The following is a 22,195-nucleotide window of genomic DNA, read 5'->3' as shown; positions in this document are numbered from 1 at the left end:
CGTCATTTCAGATTTTAAATGAATAAAGAGAAATGATTTAAATTAGTAATAACTTAAATCCACAAAATAATTAGATTATTTTAAAAGAAAAACAATCCTCAAATAATATTTGTATTCTTTAGTATATGTTAGTTACCTAATTATTTAATGCAAATGCTGTTACACTGCTGCTCTTTATCAGATCTTTAAAAGATGTCTTGCTATACTTTGGAAAACATAGTGAGATATTTTAATATAAGTATGAACTGCAGACAATTTAGCACCCAATTGGATTTTAAGAAAAATCTTGCGATAGCAATTCAAAATTTGAGAAGCAGAGAGCTGAAAAAGGAATAGAAGAGAGAACTGATTGTTTAGTCCAGTCAAATAACTACTGTAGATATGGAATTGTTTTAAAGAAGCATGTTTTTTAATGGCCTTATTCTCTTATTATGTTGGACAGTGCCAGCAGTAAGAATGACAGTGTATCAATAAACCTCATTGTCATGTTACCACGCTGTCCCTGTTTGCTGTCTCGCTGCCTGGTTTAATGAATGTCCAGAGACCATTTAGATGGAAGAATCTAAATGGGCTCCTGGGAGGGGCTGTGGCAACTCACCATTAGAATAGCCAGTAATTCAACATCTCACTGCCCTCCTGCTTGAGGCTGACGCTGTCTGCTTTTGATGTCAATCTTTCAGTCTCTTCAACCCTATACTTATAACTCCCCTCCATTTATATCTAATTACCGCTCTGTCTCTGTTTTTGTGTCAAGCTTTTAAGCTCTCTTTAAAAGAGACAGTGTCACAGAATAAACACACATGTATGGCTAATTTAAATGGGATACTACCGGGCCTTACTTGGCTTCACAGAGTAACTATATTATTATGGGATACCTATAACCCTGACAATCATTTCAAGCCATCAATTAAGTTTGTTCAATAGTGGTGTTATAAACATAATGGTATTGTGTTCAAAAGGAGCAATATAAATGAAAACAAATACTAAATTGCAGCACTTTATCCATACTGACTTCCATGTTGTGCCCCCGGGGGAAACACTGCAGTGACCGCTTTTAATTCAATTAAAGTTGACAACTCTGTCCAGAAAATATTCTTGTAATCTGATCATTCCAAAGTGTAGTAATGATGTTTAAATTGGTCCAAATTGGGTTCTACTTCTTCATTATCCTGCTATGAAAATCTATAGGTTACTTACGTAACCCCATTTCTCAGAGTAACATGAAGTGAGATGTCTCACTATGGGATGCGCCTCATCGCGGAGCAAACAGAAGCATCAATCTCATTACGCCAATCCTGATTGGCCGGTGATTCTTGACGTCAACGTCAGGGGAAATCACCCCCTATAAGTAGCCTGCGCCACGACGCATGCGTCATTCAAAATAAGCACCTCTTCTCGCTTCACCATAGCAAGGAGGGCCGTCTGGTGAGACATCTCACTTCATGTTACTCTGAGGACTGGGGTTACGTAAGTAACCTATAGTAAGCTCGTATTGCCAGACGAGCTTATCTCGAAGATCACCGATCAACCAGAATTTAACAGGTGGAGTCCCGACTCAACAAGGTGCCCAGCACTGCTCGGGCCACGCTTGGAGCGGAGACGTCCAGCCTGTAAAAGCGGACAAAAGTGAGTGGCGAAGACCAGCTTGCCGCCGCACAGATATCCTGGATGGAAATACCCTTGAACAAAGCCCAGGATGTAGCCAGGCCCCGAGTCGAGTGAGCCCGCAGACCCAAAGGTGCTTGCAAATTCTGACTCGTATAGGCCAAAGCAATCGCCTCCACGATCCAGTGGGATAGTCGTTGCTTAGTAACAGGCTTACCCTTGTGAGGTTTAGCCCAGGACACGAAGAGTTGGTCATTAAGACGAAGCTCTTTTGATCTGTCCATATATGTGTGCAAAGCCCGGACTGGACACAATAGATCCTGCTGCTGCTCCCCGGAGGAAACCAGCTGCGGAGGAAATGCCTCAATGTCAATCGGGGTACACGAACCAACCACCTTTGGTGTAAAGGCAGGGTTGGGTTTCAACAACACTCTCGTTTGCCCTGGGGCGAACTGAGTGCATGAGGGATGTACAGACAGTGCATGGATATCACTAACCCGTTTAGCGGATGCCAGGGCCAGTAACAGCACTGTCTTGAGTGACAGATGTTTCATGTCAGCTCCCTCCAGGGGTTCAAATGGGGTCATTTTGAGCCCATTTAAAACCACTGCCAAGTCCCATAAGGGCACCAGCGACCTGGAGACAGGGAGGAGCCTGCGAGTTCCCTTCATAAAACGGCAAACCAAAGGATGTTGGCTAGCCGTCTTACCCTCAAAGCCCACATGGCATGCAGCAATAGCAGCCAGGTACACCTTGATCGTGGAGAAAGCTCTGTGTTTATCGATCAAGTCCTGTAGGAATGATAAAATCACCCCGATAGGACATTGAAAAGAGATGTGTCCTTCTTGAAGGCACCACTCCTCAAACACCCTCCACTTACAGTCGTAAAGAGACCTGGTGGAGGAAGCTCTCGCACTCTGAATAGTGTTTATCACCTTCTGAGGGAGTCCCACTGTATTCAGATTGTACCACTCACGGGTCAGGCCCATAGTGCCCCGTGCTCTGGGCGTGGGTGAAGGATCGCCCTCCCCGCCTGAGACAATCTGTCCCTGCGTGGTGGGGGCTGCCACGCCTGCCCGCACAACAGCTGATATATCCCCGCCAGCCCGTATATTGCGTGCTAGGGTGGAAACATCAGAGTACGTGTGTGGCGTTGCTCTTTCACTCTGGCCGGAGTTAAGGGGAACAGAACCAGGGGTGGGAACGTGTACAGAGGACCCGGAGGTCAATCGTGTACGAGTGCGTCCCCGCCTAACGGTGCGTTTAAATCGTGCATTAAAGAGAACAGCTGTCATTGAGCATTTTCTCCCCTTGCGAACAGATTTAACGCGGCTCCGCCGTAACGCACCCACAGCGGACTCTCGATCCTTGGATGAGGAGTCCAGTCTGCATAGAGTGGTGCACCTCTGGACAGTAATTCTGTCCCTAGGTGCATAACACCCGGTACTTGTGTCGTTCTCAGAGAGAGGAGACGTCTGCCGCTCCAAGGGATCAGTTTGTGTGCCAGTGTGTGTGACTGGAGACAACGCAATCTCCCCTGGCGGTTCATACACGATATCGTGTTGTCTATCCTCACGGGGACATGAAGTCCTCTGAGAGAAGGCAGGAAGCATTTTTGGGTGGGGAACACCGCTAAAAGCTCCGGGTAATTTACGCGTGCCCGCTGGAAGTCTCTGTTCTAGAGACCTCTCACCGGGCGACCTTCGTAAGTCCCCTGTCAGCCCGTCTGACCTGCGTCCGTGGTGACCACCTTCCGTGAAAGGACTGCACCCGTAGGCGCGTCCCGCACTGGAAAAGTCGGGTGTAGTGCCACTACGCATTTCATAATCACCAAAACTCTCCGCACGCCGTGGAGTTCGGAGTTTAGTTTTATTATGAGGCCCATGTTGAGCGGGTGCTTTACGAGGACATTTTCCTCCGTAATCTGACTCCGCTCGGTGGGCTTCATAGATAAAACCCTTCTTTCTGGGAGAGAGAGAACTCTTCTCTCCAGAATGTGGGTTGACTCTCTCTGGGTTTGTGAAAACAGATAAATTATAACTGTTTAGAGAAGCCCAGGCAGACATTGTGAGTATCTCCTGCTGTATGCTCCTTAGAGCCAGCTGGGATGTCACTCTTATGGCTCCGACCGGCACTGCGCATGTGCGTGACGGAGGTGCCTTTACAGCTCCAGCCGGTACTGCGCATGTGTGTGCCGGTGGTGCCCTTAAAGCCCTGGCCGGCACTGCGCATGTGTGTGGCGGTGGCTTCACGGTCCGTAGCTGCTCTTGAAAGGGGTTAGGATTGACGGGCCGTTCTTTACAGCTCTAGCCGGCACTGCGTACGCACGTGACGGTAGTGCCCTTAAAGCCCCAACCGGCACTGCGCATGCTCGTGGCGGTGGTGCCTTCACAGACCCGTTTATTATCCGCCTTTTGAGAGAGGCCGTAGCTGCTCTCAGAAGGGGATTTATGGTTAACGGACTGTTTATTGTCTTTCTTTTCATTTTTTTGAGCTGCGCCCTTGGCCGGAGCCTGGATGCGTCAGCGGAAAATGGTTTATTCAGACAGAAAGATGTGACACGTGTTTTATGCGGACTTGAGGATGACGTTGACGCCGAAACCGGAGATTTTCTCGGCCAACTTGCCCTCGTCTCCAGCCTGGGCTGGGGACTCGGGATGGGCTGCGACCTCTGCGTCTTCGGTGTTTTAAACCGAGCAGAGTTCGAGGCAGCTTGGGTGTCGTGAGTATCTCCTGCTGCATGCTCCTTAGAGCCAGCTGAGATGTCACGCTGACAGCTCCAGCCGGCACTGCGTGTGGCGGTGGTGCCTTCACAGACCCGTCATTAATCCGCCTTTTGAGAGATGCCGTTGCTGCTCTCAAAAGGGGAGAAAATTGGTTTTATTGATTTTCTATTCTTTTTTTTTTGAGCTGCGCACTCGGCCCTCGGCTTGGATGCGTCAGCGGCAAATGTTTAATGACAGAGGAATCAACCAACGTGTGACATGTGTTTGTGCGGACTTGAGGATGGTGTTTAGGCATCTCTCGAGGCGGCTGGAACACATTCACGGAGGGGAGAAGGAGGGGCTGTCACGCCGCTCGCTTCTTCTTCCTCGACTGCTGGCCGAAATTCTGGGTTGGCTGAGCCTGAGCTGCAGCCGGAACCGGAGATTTTCTCGGCCAATTTGTCTAGTCTGGCCGCAGCGCGCTGACACACGGCTTGTAGGTCCATACTGAGACAGGGCGAAGCTGGTGTGCTATCGCCGAGAGAGCAGCCATCGCTCCCGGCTTTGCAGCCTGAGCCGATGACACGAAGACGTCGTCTTCTTGCTCATCCGAGTCAGACAGGAGGAACTCAGAGGTGTACTCTTCGTCCTCCATGTAGTCTAACTCCAGGACATCTTCCGCGGGTGAAACCATGGTGAGGTCCAGTCGGGAGCCCCAGCTTGGTATAGCGTGGGGCCCCGTTCCCGCGTTTCTTGCCGCCACCGGATCTCGGCCTGATATGGCGCGGGATTCCGGTTCTGCGGGTGCCGCTGTCGGTGAGCCCCAGACCGCAGTGAGGGGCTCCATCTCTGCGGCAGACATCCCTGTGTCTTGATTGCCGGTCGGCGGATCAGTGGACATGAGGGGGTCCCGTCCCGACAGGTTAACTTGTTGCGCTAACCTTCGGTGGAGGCTCTTCACGGTGAGGCGGGCACAATGTCCGCACGAGCCGGGGTTGTCGATGGCCTCCTGGGCGTGTTCCAGCCCGAGGCAGGACGAACAGATCTGGTGTGAGTCTGTGCCTGACACTTTCAACCCGCAACCGCAGCGCCGAGCCTCCGAGTTCCTGACTCCTCTGGTGTGAGGGGGAGAGGCATCCATCTCGTTCGCCGTGAGGCGTGGAGAGGGTCCGCTCATGACAGGTACGTTCAAGAAAAAAATGTTTACCGATCTGTCTTTAATCCGGGGGAAAAAAGGACAGCGTGGGTCTTTTTCTCTCAAGGATATTACCTGGTATGGTAATATTCCTGTAATCCTTTTCTCCTCCGTGGAAGAGAGAAGAAAAATGTGTCCTCGCTACCGTGGTGTCGGTAGTGAGGGAAAAAACACAAGTTAGCAACTGGTGTGTTGCTAACTTGAAGTCAAAACCTTACCTTACTCCAGAGGAAGAACGGCGAGGTTGACTATAATACTCTTCTGTGAGAGAATCGGGTAGCCGGCTAACGCCCGTCGACCGAAAATTAGCTTTGGGTTCAGTCTGTGGACTGTTAAACTAGCCCGGCTACCGTTCGAGATGTGCTCTGAAGCGAGAAGAGGTGTTTGAATGACGCATGCGTCATGGCGCAGGCTACTTATAGGGGGTGATTTCCCCTGACGTTGACGTCAAGAATCACCGGCCAATCAGGATTGGCGTAATGAGATTGATGCTTCCGTTTGCTCCGCGATGAGGCGCATCCCATAGTGAGACATCGAACGGAGTGTTATGAATGAGAACTGAATTTGTAATGGAAAATGGTATCACTGAATAAGTCTTTTATTTCTTCCTCTATCACTTAGTCTTTCCGTCAGTTGTACACACAAACATTTGATAATAATGGTGGACTTTGGAAGTAGGTTGAGGATGGAGAAGAGAACTTGGAGAAAGATAAAAGAGAAAGAGAGATAGAAACAAAAAGAGGTGAGTGGTTGAGAGACTGAGGTGTACGCAGACAGTGGGGGGTTGGATGGTGGATTGGGGAGGGATTTGTGTTGCTGTGTGTTGAGTGTGACACAATTGGTGATGAGCAGAAAGGGCAGGATCTCAGAGGAAATAAGATCAAAGGACCATCTGCCCACATACAGGAGCTGGGCTGTTTTTAGTCACAGGAGAGAGTGGCTCAGGCAGTGCCCAGGCCTAAAAAGGAATTATGTTTCTGGCCCATGGATATAGAGGCTAACGCTATGCTTAAATGGATGGTAAATCGTTCATCTGCAGCTTTTTGTTTCCTCTGAGCATGACATTTTCTAAACATATGCTCAGCCATTTTCTTTTTGCTGTGGCTTGCACTGTAGGATAAGTTGACGTGAGCAAATTTGCTCTGCTGGCTTTGGGATCTCTTAGGATTTGAGTTTTAAAATGGGAGGGGGATATCTCTGACCCTTTTTTGTTTATGTTCTTGCCTAGTAATCCACTAGCACCAAATATATATATACTGTATATATACCAATTTAATTTATTAAGACACGCAGTTATTTTTCCACTTTTCATCTCAAAGAAAATTGTTACATCAATCTGCTTAAATAAAGAAGCAATTCAATATACACTCAGACTTTTTTTCAGTAAATCATAGTAAGGTCAGTTTCAAGCGATGGATAAGGCTTTTTCAATTGACATTAGAAAACACAATACACAATACAATACATTATGTTATATCAGTTTATCAGAACGGCTCTCTGTCAGTAGAATCCATTTTTTTGTTCACTGTATGAAGTGGTGGCTGTCATTTAAAATAATAACTGTCAAGGTTTTACCGGGCTAAAATACTCCTATAAAAGCCCTTCCTGGTGGTTTGAATCCACTTAGACCTCTTTTCAGAAACTGTATTGTGTTATTCCTGATAAATACACACTGCATTTTTCTCTACCCCTGGACCTTCCTACTGTTCAACTGTCAAAGTGCAAGAGGTTATTGCCAGCACAATGCCTTTACACATACATATTACAACATTTGGGATTAATTAAGTACATCTTTATCTTATACTTCCCAGATGATTTGCGACAGTGTGAGAAAAGGTCTCATAGGCACAGTTAGGGATAAAGAGCATGCAAGAGCACTAATCAGTCATAAATATACCAACTGTCAGAGAGAAAATCATCAGTATGCTATAGAGGCTTCTTCACTCTTTGCTCCTGGTGGTTGAGCAAAAGATTTTGCTGAGACAAATAACCCGAGTACAGCATCTTCTATGGGTTCAAACCCTGGGCAAAACTGCATTTTTGAATAGCTCTGGAAAACATCTACTATCCATCAAGCAATGCACACTATTGAAACTTGTTTTAAATATTTCAATACTTAAAAATACAACAACAACAACAAAATAAGAGGCACAGCAGGGAAGGTTGCCTTCACCAGTAGGAAGAAATATATTACAAATAATAATTTATGAAGGTTTCATGGTGTCAATCTGCAAAATGATTAACCATGTGCCTGTGTTTGTTTGCAGGCAGAGTCTGTATTTTCCAAGCAGTGGTTGTTCAGATCACAGCGTTTGCTTTCGGGAAAACAAGATGTAAGACAAATGGGCTTTCGGTCCAGTTGGACACTATACAGGAAGAATGGGCCTTCCAAACAATGGGCAATCCTGAAACCAACAGCCTTTTTTAACTGCCAGACCTGTAAAATGCTCCATCTCTGAGAGCAATGGATCCCACTACATAATGATCAGATCATTTCTTTTGTCCTCCACATTCACTTATAATAGTCAAAACAATCAGTTGTATTTTAAGGTCCTGAGGAAGATGGAAAATGTAATGATTTAAACATCTCCTCCGATAGCAGTTTGCCATATTCATGCATCAGCAGTCTAAGTATATTCGATCTGCCAGGCAAGAGAAAAGGCACACAGTAAATATTGCATTTTCACAGGTTCCAGGAAAGACTGAATAATGTGGCAATACCACTTCAAATCCTTCAAATTGTGGCCTCAGTCTTTCTCTGCTGTAGCTACAGTATATGTTTAAGTTGCTGCTGTTGTATCTCACCTGGACAATGGCTCTGCAGTTGGTGGGCAAACACAATGGACTAACCGCCAGATTTATCATTTGTTTTACTGCCCATCATTTCCAAATAGCAATAATAAACTTAGTGTGCCTTTAAAACATATCTTTGTAGCTTTTGCAGCCTGTTTTTCTTACCCATGCAGTGTGAAATGAGAGGTAACTGTGACCTCAATAAAGCAGAAGGAGCAAACAGCTCACCGAATCAAAGAACATCAATCCGAAAAACCTGTACATATTCCATAGAAGAGGTGCCAAACTCCTGTACTCCTCTAGATTCAGCTCAAGTCCAACTTTTGAAAAAAAAGTAATAGATTTTCAACTTTTGCTAACGGCATTGATGTATTTAAGCTACTTGCTCTAAATGTATAAATATTAAATTAACCTTTTGAGGCTCTAATCAACTTGTTCAACGTGATTAAAATCTTCCCATCCCATCATAATACAATACTACATCTGTGGCGCAGAGTAGTCCCCCAATCACACAACATCAATCTGTCAATCATGTCAAAGCAATTAGCTTTATGCATTCCATGGAATTCATGCGACAAGAGGTCAAAACAAACCAATCAACCCCTCATTTTAAATGTCTTAGGGGAACACTCAAATTGGAAGATAACATCATGTATTCTCCACGATACCCTACAGTCATATTGTACATCTGGGAGAAAGAGTTGGTAGCAGCAGTCATCACCTGCAGTTAAAATGATAAGTCACACATTTTCAGTGGTAAAAGATCCTCACCTCTGCAGATCGGCACAGGGAAGTCCCACACCGACACACCGGCTGTGTTGGTCACACAGGTCAGGAGTGAATGTCCATCGAGGACGTAGCCGGTGACGCAGCGGTAGCGGATCTTGTCCCCTACGTTGAACTGCGTTCCATTCAATATTCCTTTGGGTGGAACCCCTGGGTTTCCACATGAGTTGCTTCTCAGCTCTGCAACAAGGAAAGATAAGAGAGAGTTGTTAAGAACAATATGTTGCTGTATAAAATATGTACCAAAGTGTGTCTCTAGTAATATAAGCGAAGCAATTAGGTTTAATGTCATAGTTTTGGCAACCTAAAAGCTGTCCCTGTTGTATTGATAATGGTTAGTCATCTCAACTTTAGTGTTAAGAGTATTTATCACTGTTATTGGCTAGCGAATGTCAGTGCAAGTCTGACATTTATGCCACTGCTACTTAGATGCTTGCACTGCCTTGGGAGCAGTGAAGTACTGCATTGGTGTCCTAGCCATCTCTTCACATTGAGAGTTCACTTAATGATATAAATCTTTAGCTGGAAGCTACAATATGGAGCTGAGAAACAACAAGTACATCCACACAATGCACAAGGAAAGACAAGGCAAAAAATAGTAAAACATATTGCAAGAACAAGCTATCAGCAAACTATAATCCTTTTCCTTTACACTGTTGAGTGGCCTTGTTGCTTAATAGTAGGGAGGGACGAACTGAAATGACTATCCTTCAACGGTGAAAAATCCATGTCACAAAGAAATCCAAAGCACTGAATGTGAACTAGACATTCAACTTTTAAAAGAAGGCATTATTTGATACCTACTTCAGAACCTAGGCTGAAACATAATTGACCATGAACACTGAATGAAGGTCCCCGGGCTTTTTACACAAAAATCTAAATCTGCTCACATGGATCTCTTGGGTTTATAACTGATATTTATATATATAAATATAATCGTGTTAAAATATAGATCTTAAAATAAAATTGCATGCAACAAAACAACCAAACAATGACAAATAATGTTACTTGTGCAAAACTGAATTTATATTTTTCCAAACCCCTTGGCAGACATATTTTGGAAGTTGGCATAGTAATACATTTTACAATAGAAAGCAATTCCCAAGGAATGACTACCACCATCATATGCACTTATGCGCTCACAGAGTCAAAGTAGTTATGATCATGGTATTCCTTTGCAAACTATTGAAAAGGAATTTTGATCACGATCTACTGTAAGCTGTGAAAGCAGGACTGGAGAACTCTTCCATCCTATATTCTTCTGGTTGACTACAACCTTACAGTACATTTTGTTCTTCAGTTTAACCACCATTACAAACTCAAACTTAAAATTCCCCGGGTAAAAAATTCATCGGCAAGGATAACATTGTCGGCTTCTTTTTGTCTCAGCTTTATATGTTGACAATTCAGTTTGAAGGCAGTGTAGCAGCCAAAATGCTTGTTTTGCCTTACAGTTAGGGTTGCAAAGTTCCCGGAAAGTTTCCATGGAAAGTTAAGATGGGGAATTTTGGAAATTTTCGATGCAAAATTAAACAACAAAACATGACATTTCAACAGATCTTTTATTTATTTTATTGAACAATTATTTGTTTCATTGAAGAACAAAAACAGGAATGTTGAGTTAAATGTTACTCATCCCCCCCAACCCCACTCATTACAAAATGAACAAAAATGCACCCCCATCCAAAAATCCCCACAAAGTCCCATTCAAAATGTTAAATGAAAAGAGCCATTCTCCCTCCAAAAAGTCCCATTTGTGAGGGAAATATTTTGTTGTGTGTTTGTACCAAAAAGCATTTTGTGTTTCACATAGGTCTGCCATAACTTAGAGCAGGGGGTTAAAGGTTAAAGGGTTAAAGGTTCCGCTTTCCTGTTGGGGGACTGTGACTAACTGCCAGAGGACTTTAACAGACTGTCTTTGTCTCTGAATCCAGGTTCTTGTGATTATCAATCAGAAGACGCGCGAAATAGAGGCTCCTCCTTGATTATCTGTGTAGATTTGCGCTGTGTTTCTGTGTAATCTTCAGTGTTGGCTGGGGAATCACATGATGAAGTCGTGTGAGAACCCTGCCAATGCTCCCGGCCGTGGCTCTCAATAAACTCAGGTGTTTGATATAAAGCGGACTTCAGCCTCCATTCCTTCCATCTACATTGCTGAAAAGAAAATCTCTCTCACACCATTAAACATGCTAAACCCTTTCAGTCAATGGGCTCTTCCTGGGCCTCATCAACATCACACTCTGAGTCTTCCTCTTCAGTGTCACTGTCCAGCCTTGTTGAGGATGGCTCTGTGTCAGGCTCAAAGAGCCTTAGGTTTGCCCGAATGCCAACCAGTTTTTCCACTCTCACATTTGTGAGCCTGTTGTGAACCTTTGTGTGGTCTCAATAGCCATGTAGTAAGCAGTGTGCTATGGCATGGATATTCACGTGTACTTGAATGGCATCTGTTTGTTTTAGTCAAGATTATGCTAAAATATACTTTCCCCAACTATATGTAAGTTCCCTTAGAAGAGCCAAACTTCAATTTAGAAAATTCCCAGTTTATTCCCAGTTTATTCCCATAAATTCCCGTTAATTTCCGTGGAAAGTTTACATCTTTGAAAATTCCCGGAATTTGGCAACCCTACTTACAGTACTTATTATTTGTATTATTATCTTATATTTCTGTTTGCATCACGTTTAATTCTTATTGTTTATCACTTCCGGCAATGGTCACGTGGGTGTGGTTTATTGGTATTTATAAAACGGACAAGTCAAATCAAGCAATCTGATGAAAAACAGTATACTGTTGGGCTGAAAAGCAAACTGCCTGCTTTTCAAACTGGAACAAGAAAGCAGCGGAGAAGTAACGGGGCAGAAACCCTCCTTTTTACTCAGCGGTCCAGACATAGACATCAAACGGCAAAACATATTCAGTGTGCAGTTCCTTTGGCATTATGGCAGGGATATCTAGATACTTTCCAAGGTTTGACATAATGAATTGAGCTACTTTTAAAGCAAGCAACAATGTTTTCAAATCTGTAATCAAAGAGGTCCGCAAAAACACTATCGACCAATCAGATTGCTTGATTTGACTTGTCAGTTTTATATATTTACATTTCTTCCGTTACGAAACAAACTTACAAAGCATAAGATGGAAACATTTAAGATTAACTTCGACCTCCGGAGCGTCCACACTCCAGCTTCAAAAAAAGCTTGGAGCTGAGCGTGTCTGAAGCTTGGGGATTTTATTCAAGCAACGCGACCAACAACCAATCACATGAATCTCCCGCCCCCGACATACAAAGCAAAAACCCCCGAGGATTTTATGGGAGCAATATATATATAAACTCCCCAAACAGGCGAAAACCTACCAGTTTCACCCACTGTCTCTGCCACCTCCCTCCATGCCTGGTTCCTCCGGTTTGTATCCCGGTAGGTGAAGAGGGTCTGGTCATAAAAAACCGGGTGATTTGCTACAGCGATAATTAGTTTCTCCTCCATCTTTTTTTGAAATATAGAAATGAACGGCGGGATATCTCTCCCAGTTTAGACGCGGTTTGATTGGCTACGGCTTGAGCTGTCAGATTTTCCGAAACGGGATTTGATTGGCGTCTCCGGCGGAGACGGACTGCTATGCTACCCACAATTCAGTTCGGCGAAAAAGCGAGGCAACGTGACGTCACCCCATTCAAAGTGAATGGGCAGATTGAAGCTGTCGACGCTGTAGTGTGGACGGGCCGTAGTATGGAGTAGTGGATTGAGCAGTGCCTATCTCCAGAAAAAAAAAAAGCACCTAAACGACGACATGCAGAGCTACGTGAAGAGCAGGTAGACCAACTGGAAAAGTACCACCATTCAAAAGCTTTCTGATGCGGGTCTTGAAACAAAGCAGAGAAATTATGACCTTTAGTGGCCACAGGTGCGAAAGCTCTCTCCAGAGCTACTGGAAGCCAAATCTCGGGGACCGGAGAAAGTGGAGCAATATTCTCACCACGCCAAGCAACAGCCTAGAACAACCTCAACCTATACAAGTAACCACGTAAGCCATGCTACTGATGCTGGACAGTTTTTCAGTGGGTGCACAATAAACGGCAACATACAAATGAATGTAAATAAATAGCCAAATAATGGATCAACGCTCTCTGTCTAATATGTTCGCTAGCTGTGTTGTTGCATAGCAACCACCTCGCACTATGTTTCGTGCAGAAGGCAACGGAGGGACTATTTTATTTTGAACATCATTATTTACTAATAAAACTATTTAAATTAGAGTGTGTATTTTTCTTTCATATTGCCACACTTGGTAACCGTTTTATAAAAGCAATAGCTCACTTCAGGCCGTGGTATATGCTCATTATATCACAGCTAAGGGGCGTGGTTCGGCCCGCTGTCGTGAGCTATTGCTTAATTAGTCACCTGTTGTTGCCGGTTTGGAGGATATGATGTAGGAAGTGCATGGGTTAATGGCGCTCTGATACTTTGATCATCAGGTCTGGACTGGAGTTGTATATTGTTTGTTTTCGTCTTTATTAAACACCATGGACTACAAATGACTACCGACTCCTACATGGAACGCGTCACAGCAAAGAGCACATTTTAGCCTCTCAGCGGCTAACTCATAGGGAGTTATTGCCGCTACAGGCAGGTTTGGCCTTGAACTAAGCTAATGTTACTCAACTAACACCTGTTTATGTCTGTCAGATTGCACACTAATGATCTAGGGTGATTTTTGTAGAAGGACCCTGCGGTCATCATTCGCCATACGTATGGTATCAACTGCACTTGTGAATATTATTAGTTACAAGTTGTTGTTTTTTAGCCATTCACGAGGAATTATAATCAGGGCATCATAAATTAAACTTGGCTCAGCTTTATGATAAAGGACACATAACATTTGTGAGTAATGATCAATAACTAATTAGCCTAATCAGATCCAGAGTTGGCTTGTTGATATAAATAAAAACTTCATTCTATCCTACAGCTTCTCACTGATCATGTAGTCAAGTTAAATTGTTATTATTGATATGCGCCATCTGTTTCTGGCTAATTATAACAACTGGCAAGCCAGGGAACAAAAATATGTTTTACACTTACATAAACTGTGTTGAAGGATAAAGAAAGCAGGTGGAAACGGGAACTCAGAGCATGTGTGATTTATTTTTTATAGTGTGAAAGATTTTTAAACACAAATACAATATACAAAAAAAAGAATATATGTATTTTTTGTTTTGAATATAGACACACACAGCTTCCCCCAACCCCCCAAGTAGCTATCATTTTTGATTGACTTTACACTAATCGATAAGTTATATTTGGACAAAAGCCCCTGCAAATGAATCAGTCTGAAAAAGAGTCAAATGTAATGTGTTTATTATGTATTATGTATGATCCATGCAATTATTTTATTTGAAGTTGCAATAACTCCTTCCACAAGTAACTCATAGAGTCAAGACATCAAGTGTTTTAAAAATGGAATTCTATGATTGACAGCTTATTTAAATGTTGTTTTTGTGAGAGAGTCGCAAACCAAAGGGTTGTTAATATGAATATTAAAAAGGAGTTGACAATAACTGCAAGCTGCAGAGAATGTATGCATCACTACATGGCACAACAAACAACAATCTCCATGGGAGTTACTGAGAGCCTTTGTATTTCCAATGTATTTGTTTAGAATATCACATTTTTAGAGTTCAACAAAGTGTGACAAAGCACATCAAAGGCAATCTAAATATCTAAAAGCACCACAACAAGCCTTTAAAGTTTAGTGCAGAGGATGTCAGATTAAAATGTCACATTCTTGGGACTGATGTTGTGTGCAACTACACTGGATGTTATTCAGAACTCCCCGTGACCAAAAACTGTTTCTGCCACCTTCACACCATTAGTGTTTGAATGGACATTTACCATCCAAGGAGGTTGATCACTGGAGAATAACTGGAGCAGCACACTGCGCTTTAGTTATTAAACACTAACCAGCCAATTAAAGAAATAAGATAAGTGACATTAAATACAAAAATAATTTACCAGAAATATCAGTAAACAAATAAGGGATATTTGATGTTGTAATAAAAGCATCGTCTGTTAAACTGTGTCCATGGGTTTATGCTCTGAAACACAAGTTAATTAATGTTGTCTGACCAGGAAGTCAAAGTGTTAATAGCTGTTTGAAACAGAAGCAATGGAAGGTGGTGCGAAAAGCCGGCTATCATAAATAAGGGTCACACTCAAACATTTTTCTCTCATGGAATAACGCTGATGTAAACATTAACAATGCCTGAATTATATTTGTAAATTATAAAAGAAGAGGTTCGATGCCTGGCTCTTTTTCTCACCTCAGCCCACATCACTGCAAATGCCGTAGCATATCATTCACATCATTTGAACCATGACCCCTCCATACACTGAATGGAAGCATCTGCCTTTTACAATTGCATTTTTTTTTTAATAATCTGAATCCATGAACTGCAAGCTTTCCTTTCTAAAGGATTTATATCTAAATATGATAAGATGGGGTAGGGGTTAAGATTGCATCCATGTTTGCCAGTGTTTTCAGACACCTTAAGAATCCACGTAGGGAAGATAAATGCAGTAGGTTAAAGATGTGACCATGCAATTGAAACCCTACAGTAGCAGTGCAGCAACATAGCTTTTCTCCTCAACCAACAAAGCACACATTTAAGATGGAAGTCTGAAAGACTAAGATGCTAAATTGGATGGAGAACTGCAAAATGACTGGCTTTATTGTAAACTATTAGTACATATTTAAAGAAATATGTCAACAAACGTTCTTTGAGTCGTCTTTCCATAATGTATTCCAAATACGCGTTTTGTATCAGAAGTGCAATACTCATAACTGCTGTAACTCGGATATGTTTGAGTAAAATCAAAAACTCAGAAGTTTGTAGTCTGTTGGCTTTTCCCAATCATACTCTGTGTACTCTGAACAGAAGTCTCATTTCAGCTGCCAGATGTTGCAGGGACCACAGACAGATTGCACTCAGCCAAATAAAAATGTGATAACATATCAATTATTTTTACAGGGTGACAACAGATTTTCCAAGAAATGTTACAGTTTTTAATAATTTCCCATGGATGTTGTATGCAAGAGAATGGTGCATTTGAAGCTCATGATAGAAAACTCAAAAAAGCAAGCCACTAAAATACTAATTGTGGCGCATGTTGTACAGTTGAGTAAATGCATGTCCATGGTGGACATTAAACTGACTTTAAGAAATGTATTGCTATCATAATTACTTCCTGGTGGTTGTCCTTGAGAGAACTATACAGAAATAAAAGTGCAAGCTAAAGTAAATGTTTAAAGAAACTCACACTAGGTCACTAATTAAAAAGTAATAGATGCATCGCAGCTGTAATTATACCAGCACTGACTCATTGGCCTTTGGTATATGGAAAGTCATAACTAATATCTCAGACAGGCATGGCTCTTGAATTAATTCAAAGGATGTGTTGCAGATTGGTAAAGCAGTTGGTTTGGATAAGGCCTCTTGCTAAGGGCAAAGTTAAATGCTGTGCCTCAATTGCTTCTACAGTAGATGCATATCTGAATGTAAAACTGGGGGGGAAAGTACTTTTTATAAAAGCCTGCACTTAACATTTAATCAGGATTCCTACTTTTACAAGGGTTTGAATACCCACCCTAAAGACATCAAGTGTTTTAGATTCAGTGTTAGCCCTCAGAAACCAAGTGTTGCTGTCTGGAGGACCCTAAATACATTCTTGATATAACTGAACCTTGGGAAAACATCTGCTCCTGAACACCAGGGGCTAGGGAAAAACCTAATGAAAACCTATACAAGTGTTTCTTCAAGGAGGGAAAATGAATGCAAAAAATGCTAATGCAATGCAGATGGGAGTGCTTTTAACCTCATAGACATAGAGCATCAACCAATCTGCAAAAAAAGCCTCATTCAAAGTAGGGCATATGGTGCTTGAATCATAATACACAGCATATATCATTTGTGATGCCACAGAAAACTAAATTCTAACAACACTGTGGAGAAATTGAAATATGATGCTGCAGAATGGCCAGATAAATATATCTGACCTGATCTGTAAACTGAGAAAAAGAGCACTGTTAAAAACCTTTACAAAAATGTTTTAATAGAACAAGAGATATTTACCTACAGTTGCGTTTTCAAACAGCGGGTGTGAGAGACTTGCATTATCCCTCATCACAGAGATAACGAGTGAGTTATGTGAACTAGTAAATGAGGTAGTTGGGTGCGAGATTTCTCTGGGGCTGAGCTATTTATTTCCTCTGTATATATAATGACTCTGAAGCCCTTTGAAGAAGATGGAAGTTTGACGGAGTGGCAGTGTTTATGAGCACACAAGCAGCACACTTTCCCCACAGGAGCCGCCTGAAGACTGCCTGTCGGCTTCCTGGCTGGCTGCTTTACTGGCTGCTGAGCTGGATTCTCATACAGTTGAGGAAAAGGAATATTGACTGAACCCATGTTGCATCAGAGGGCAAAGCAGCTGGTATACAACACATGCAGGCATACAGACTTTTCCAAGTCAGTGGACAATCTGCATTGCCACAGAGATAAATGAAATGATTTGGGGCGAAAGATGAAACTATTTTTCAATGGGTCAGCTGTCATTCATGAATTTTTCCCAAATAGGTTGAAATGGCCGCGAGACAGATTTTAGAGGTTTTTACTGCAAATACACGACCTTCAAAAAGGGCAAAAAGATAGCATTACTCCCAGCTTGTTGCATGTATAGTATGCTGCATGGCTGCATCTCTATACTTGGAGAGCACCATTGTCCCGGACATCTCTTCTCCTTAATAAATGCAGCTTAACCCTTCAGGGCCTTGCATAATGTTTACAGTGTAGGAAAAAGGCCAGTAATGAGTACTAAAACTCACACAAAGTTGGAACTGGTTTGCATTTCAACATACTTGAGAAAAGATTGACAGGCCATTGAGAAATTAAATTCCATCTGTGTCCGTCACTGTCCTTGAATGCACACTGGCTAAAACTCACTTAATTGCATGATTCAATCACATTCGGCAGTCTACAAGCATCACACACGTTGAATCATAAGAATGAGCGGCACATACATATTCATACAGTATGTCAGATGTAGCTTACCACATACGCATGACAAGGAAGAAAGGTATACAGCAGTGAAAGCAAACACAAATCAATGCATTACGGAAGAGTAAATTGTATATTTATGGTTTATATGCATCATAAGGGACTCTTTTAGAACTGAAAATAATGAAAATGTATGACAATAGTCACAACGTTGAACAAGCTTTAACTGGTTTTATTTAATACAGGTATTTCTATTTATGACACACTGCCAAATTGAAAAGCAGCCTAACAGCATCCTGTGCCGACATTATGACGGTGCTAAATCCAACAAATATTTCATTAGTAATAGTTGCTTGACTAAAACCTCACCGATATGGTAACGTTGAAACCAATGAAGGAGGTTAGCCATAAAACAGTAGGGCAACAAATAACCAGAACTGGCTTCGCAAGAAGCTTATTTATGGGCTCTCCCAGTCTCATTATGTTATATTCTGGGGGAAAAAAGTATGGCCGGCCAACACCATTAATAACTTTCCCATTTGTATGTTTCTTTTTAATACACTATCCAATAAATAGTGAATGCACCGTTTCAAAATCCATAGCAACATCATACAAAGGATTTCTGGGGACACGCCTGTAGAGGCCTACTTAGAATGTTGCTTAAATATTTATGTTGTATGCCAGGTGCCTGTGCTGTGTACTTTTCATCACACCAGGCTTTTTAAGAATGAATGATGGTTATAAAAGAAACTGAGATTATGGAGTAAGTATTACTTTACCACATCTTTGGCTACAATCCTTAATCTGTAGATTTCTACACAAAAAGCAACAAAATACATTGTTTTTATATAACATTTGCTGTTGTCCTTAATATTGACAAGAATATCCTTCACTGTCCTTAAAGGGGAAAGGAAACACCAATTACAGTTATAATATTCCGGTAGTTTATTCATTTTACAATGGATATTGATCGTAATATTTATTGTATATGATATTATTCGCCAAAAGAAAATTAATTATCTGCCGGCCGGGTGGGGAATTCCGGGACCAGGCCGCCGCCATTAGGGGAGTCCCAAATGGTGACGTCACTGGCTGTGTTTTCGCTCCACCTGAAGTCAACACAACGTAGCAGATATGGCAGCGATGGAGGAATTTTGCAATGAGATCGACGTTTTGAACGATGAATTTGACTATTCGTCGGGAGATGACATTGATGTGGAAGCATCTACAGTTACCAGGCATCCCATGGCCTATGCTTATGAACCGATTCGGTCGAATAGAGTGGCATACGATCCGGAATAAAAAAAACACAATGCTAACAGTGAGCCTCTGAATTAGCCCCGAGCGAAAAATGCTAATCTATTACTGCACCGAAAATCACTCCTAGCTCCCTTATTACTTATCCTAGCCGCACATCCAACACATCGTTTATGATCGCAAGGAGACACAGAATCTAACGGTGCCCACCTCAACACTGAAAGATACAAACTCGCGAGGTTATCAACAAAAACGTACATCAAAACAAGTGGCGCTAGGTACTAACATACGCCAGGCTAACATAGCTTACCTTCCTCTTTGTCTGGTCTAAACTGGTCTTCAATGGCATTACAACGATAACAACGATGATGTAGTTAATCCATAGGTTAATATCCAATGGGGCTGTGTCCCCTTTGAAATGTTCTGATAATCTATAAGCAATACAACTGCAATTCCGTTATCTGCTGTCCGCTCTGTGCTCCGTGCGCTCTGGGTCCTGCAATACCATCCATCAATAGCAATACTAGCCTTTTTAGGGCTGTTTTCGACAGATGAGCGTGTGTATGCCAGTTTAATTAGTTGAGCTATAGAACACCCCCAATTCTCTATTGTACGTCATAATAATAGCTACCATTTAGTTTGGACGCGATTGCGTTAATTAATAAGGTCACACTGTGTCAGTAAATACATGTGTGAGCTAGTAATCTGGTAGTGCTGCAATATTTACCTCTCTCTCGGCAGCTGAAGCAACTCGTTTGGTGGCTCGAACTTCACGTTTGTTGACACTGTCATTGTCTTGCGCGGCCGACGTGCTGGGACGGTCGGTGTTCCCGACTGCATACGTTGAGAAATCGAATATTGTGGGAACAGATCCTGGCTTCAAATCCAATGTTTTGTATTGAACCAGGCATCCAGACTGGACTTTGAGCAGCTTCTCATCCTTTAGTGGCAGCCTATGGAAATGTACTTCTTCCTTCTTTGTATAAAATCCATTTGTGCAGCCTGGGGCAATACAATAAACTCCTGACGACGACCGTTTTCTTGTAATGTAAACTACTGGTGCATTGCACGCCATGTTGTTTGTTATTGAGCTTTGGCCCAGGAAGCCGCACCCATACAGTGACGTCACTGGAAAAGTCCCGAAGCAATGGCAGCGCCCATGGTCATTAGGCACGTATTTCAAAAAGTAAATTCGCGTATCTCGATCGTTTACATTGGAAATAGACTAGATAAATACATTTCCTAATGGCAATATTGTCGCATGGAAAGCAGTTTGAAAAGTGTTTCCATTTCCCTTTAATACTCTTCTGTATTAGGTAGCGGGAAATATCTGTGCCTGATATGTAACAAAATGTGATTAACATCAGCATGCAGTTTTGGAGAAGATTACACAGGCAAAAGGTTGAGGCAGTAGAATTGAACCGAGCCACTCACTGCAGATAGAGAGAGAGTAGAAGGAGACAGGAGAGGGAGACAAAGAGAGCAGGAGACGCAGAGCACACATGGGCAGATGGTGAGGGGAGAGGTCCTGGACTGGCTAGGTTTGGGGCGGGGGGAGGTGAGGAGGGGGTGGAAGGGATAGAAAACAACACCATTGAAGAGAGGTGGACTAAAGTTAGAGGATGGAGTCAGTCAGTCTGAGCAGGAGAAGGTAAGGATTTGAAAAGGTAAAGAAACAATGAAAGCATATTGGGAGGAAGAGCAGCTCAGAAAATAACTACATGGACAGGTGGTAGAAGGAGGAGAGAATACAATAGTAAGATGGCGAGATAAGGAGGAAAAGGAAAGAATGCTTAAATAACAAATTAATCATAAAAGGAATTGGAAAAAAAGAAAATGTGAAATTGATGAGATGGAGTTCTCATGAAGGAGCAAAGTAGGAAAGCATTAGGGGTGATGGAAATGTCACAGAAAAAGAGTTGGAATTTAGACAACTCCCCACTGCATTCAGCTCTGCTTCAACATAGAAAGCGCTGTACTCCATTAGTTCAACTAATTCCCATCACCATCTGCCATGCAATTTCAGATGCACCTGTGGAGTTGCAGAAAAGGTTCAGGACCTTGGGGGAAGGGATGTTGATTTGGAAAATATGAAACTAATTTGCTTAATAGAGGTACCTCGTGTTTCCATAACTCAACAGTGGAAGTTCTACAGGAAATCAGTTGAGGTTAGTGGGATCACACCTCCCTTTCATCAAAATATATATGGTATAGTTCTCCTTCAGATATATTTTTGTTCTGAGTAAAGACCTATCCTCATCGATGTCTCTGACATTTCTTTAACCTTTTATTCAAATGGATTGATATCATGAACGACAAAAGTAATAGAGCAGAAAATATGTTTTCCTTACCTTCATAAACAACTTTAAATCCATGAGCGCTTACTGCAAAATCACTGGTAAGCCTCAGTGAAAAAATGGAGCCAGAACTGGTAACAGGCGGAGGGATGGTGAATCCTGTTAACCTGCAGATAAGAAACAAAAGACAACTCAGTAGGCTACTGGATTCATGATTGAAATTGACAGGAATCACATTAATATGCTAATAATATAATGACATTGTGAAGTTGTAGTTTGAGCCTAATTAAGGTTTTCCTCAATTGCAATGATCCTTAAAAGAAAACACTGCTGAAAGGTTTGGAGGCAGAAACCAAAGCACTACCTGGGTTTTTTCATCATCTAAAATATTTCTATTTAAATATTTCTATTTAAATTTGATAGCGAACAACAAAGAACTACTTACTAACAAATAACTGCTAACAGAGCACTTATATACTAATAAAGGACTGGCTTATCTATAGCTAGTTG

General features: G+C 42.3%; 1 protein-coding gene across 1 annotated transcript in view; it reads right to left on the bottom strand.

The window, feature by feature from the left end:
* Window positions 1-22,195, bottom strand: part of LOC117461335 (CUB and sushi domain-containing protein 3-like) — a 262,738-nt gene that overhangs the window by 200,529 nt on the left and 40,014 nt on the right. Inside the window, 2 exon segments of the mRNA XM_034103156.2 lie at window positions 9,070-9,264; window positions 21,740-21,852. Of these exon segments, the coding sequence (XP_033959047.2) occupies window positions 9,070-9,264; window positions 21,740-21,852 (308 nt within the window).

Source organism: Pseudochaenichthys georgianus, chromosome 16, assembly GCF_902827115.2.
Source record: "Pseudochaenichthys georgianus chromosome 16, fPseGeo1.2, whole genome shotgun sequence".
Lineage (NCBI taxonomy): Eukaryota > Metazoa > Chordata > Actinopteri > Perciformes > Channichthyidae > Pseudochaenichthys > Pseudochaenichthys georgianus.
Note: the sequence above shows the minus strand (reverse complement) of the source record. Positions and strands in the feature narration are given on the sequence as shown.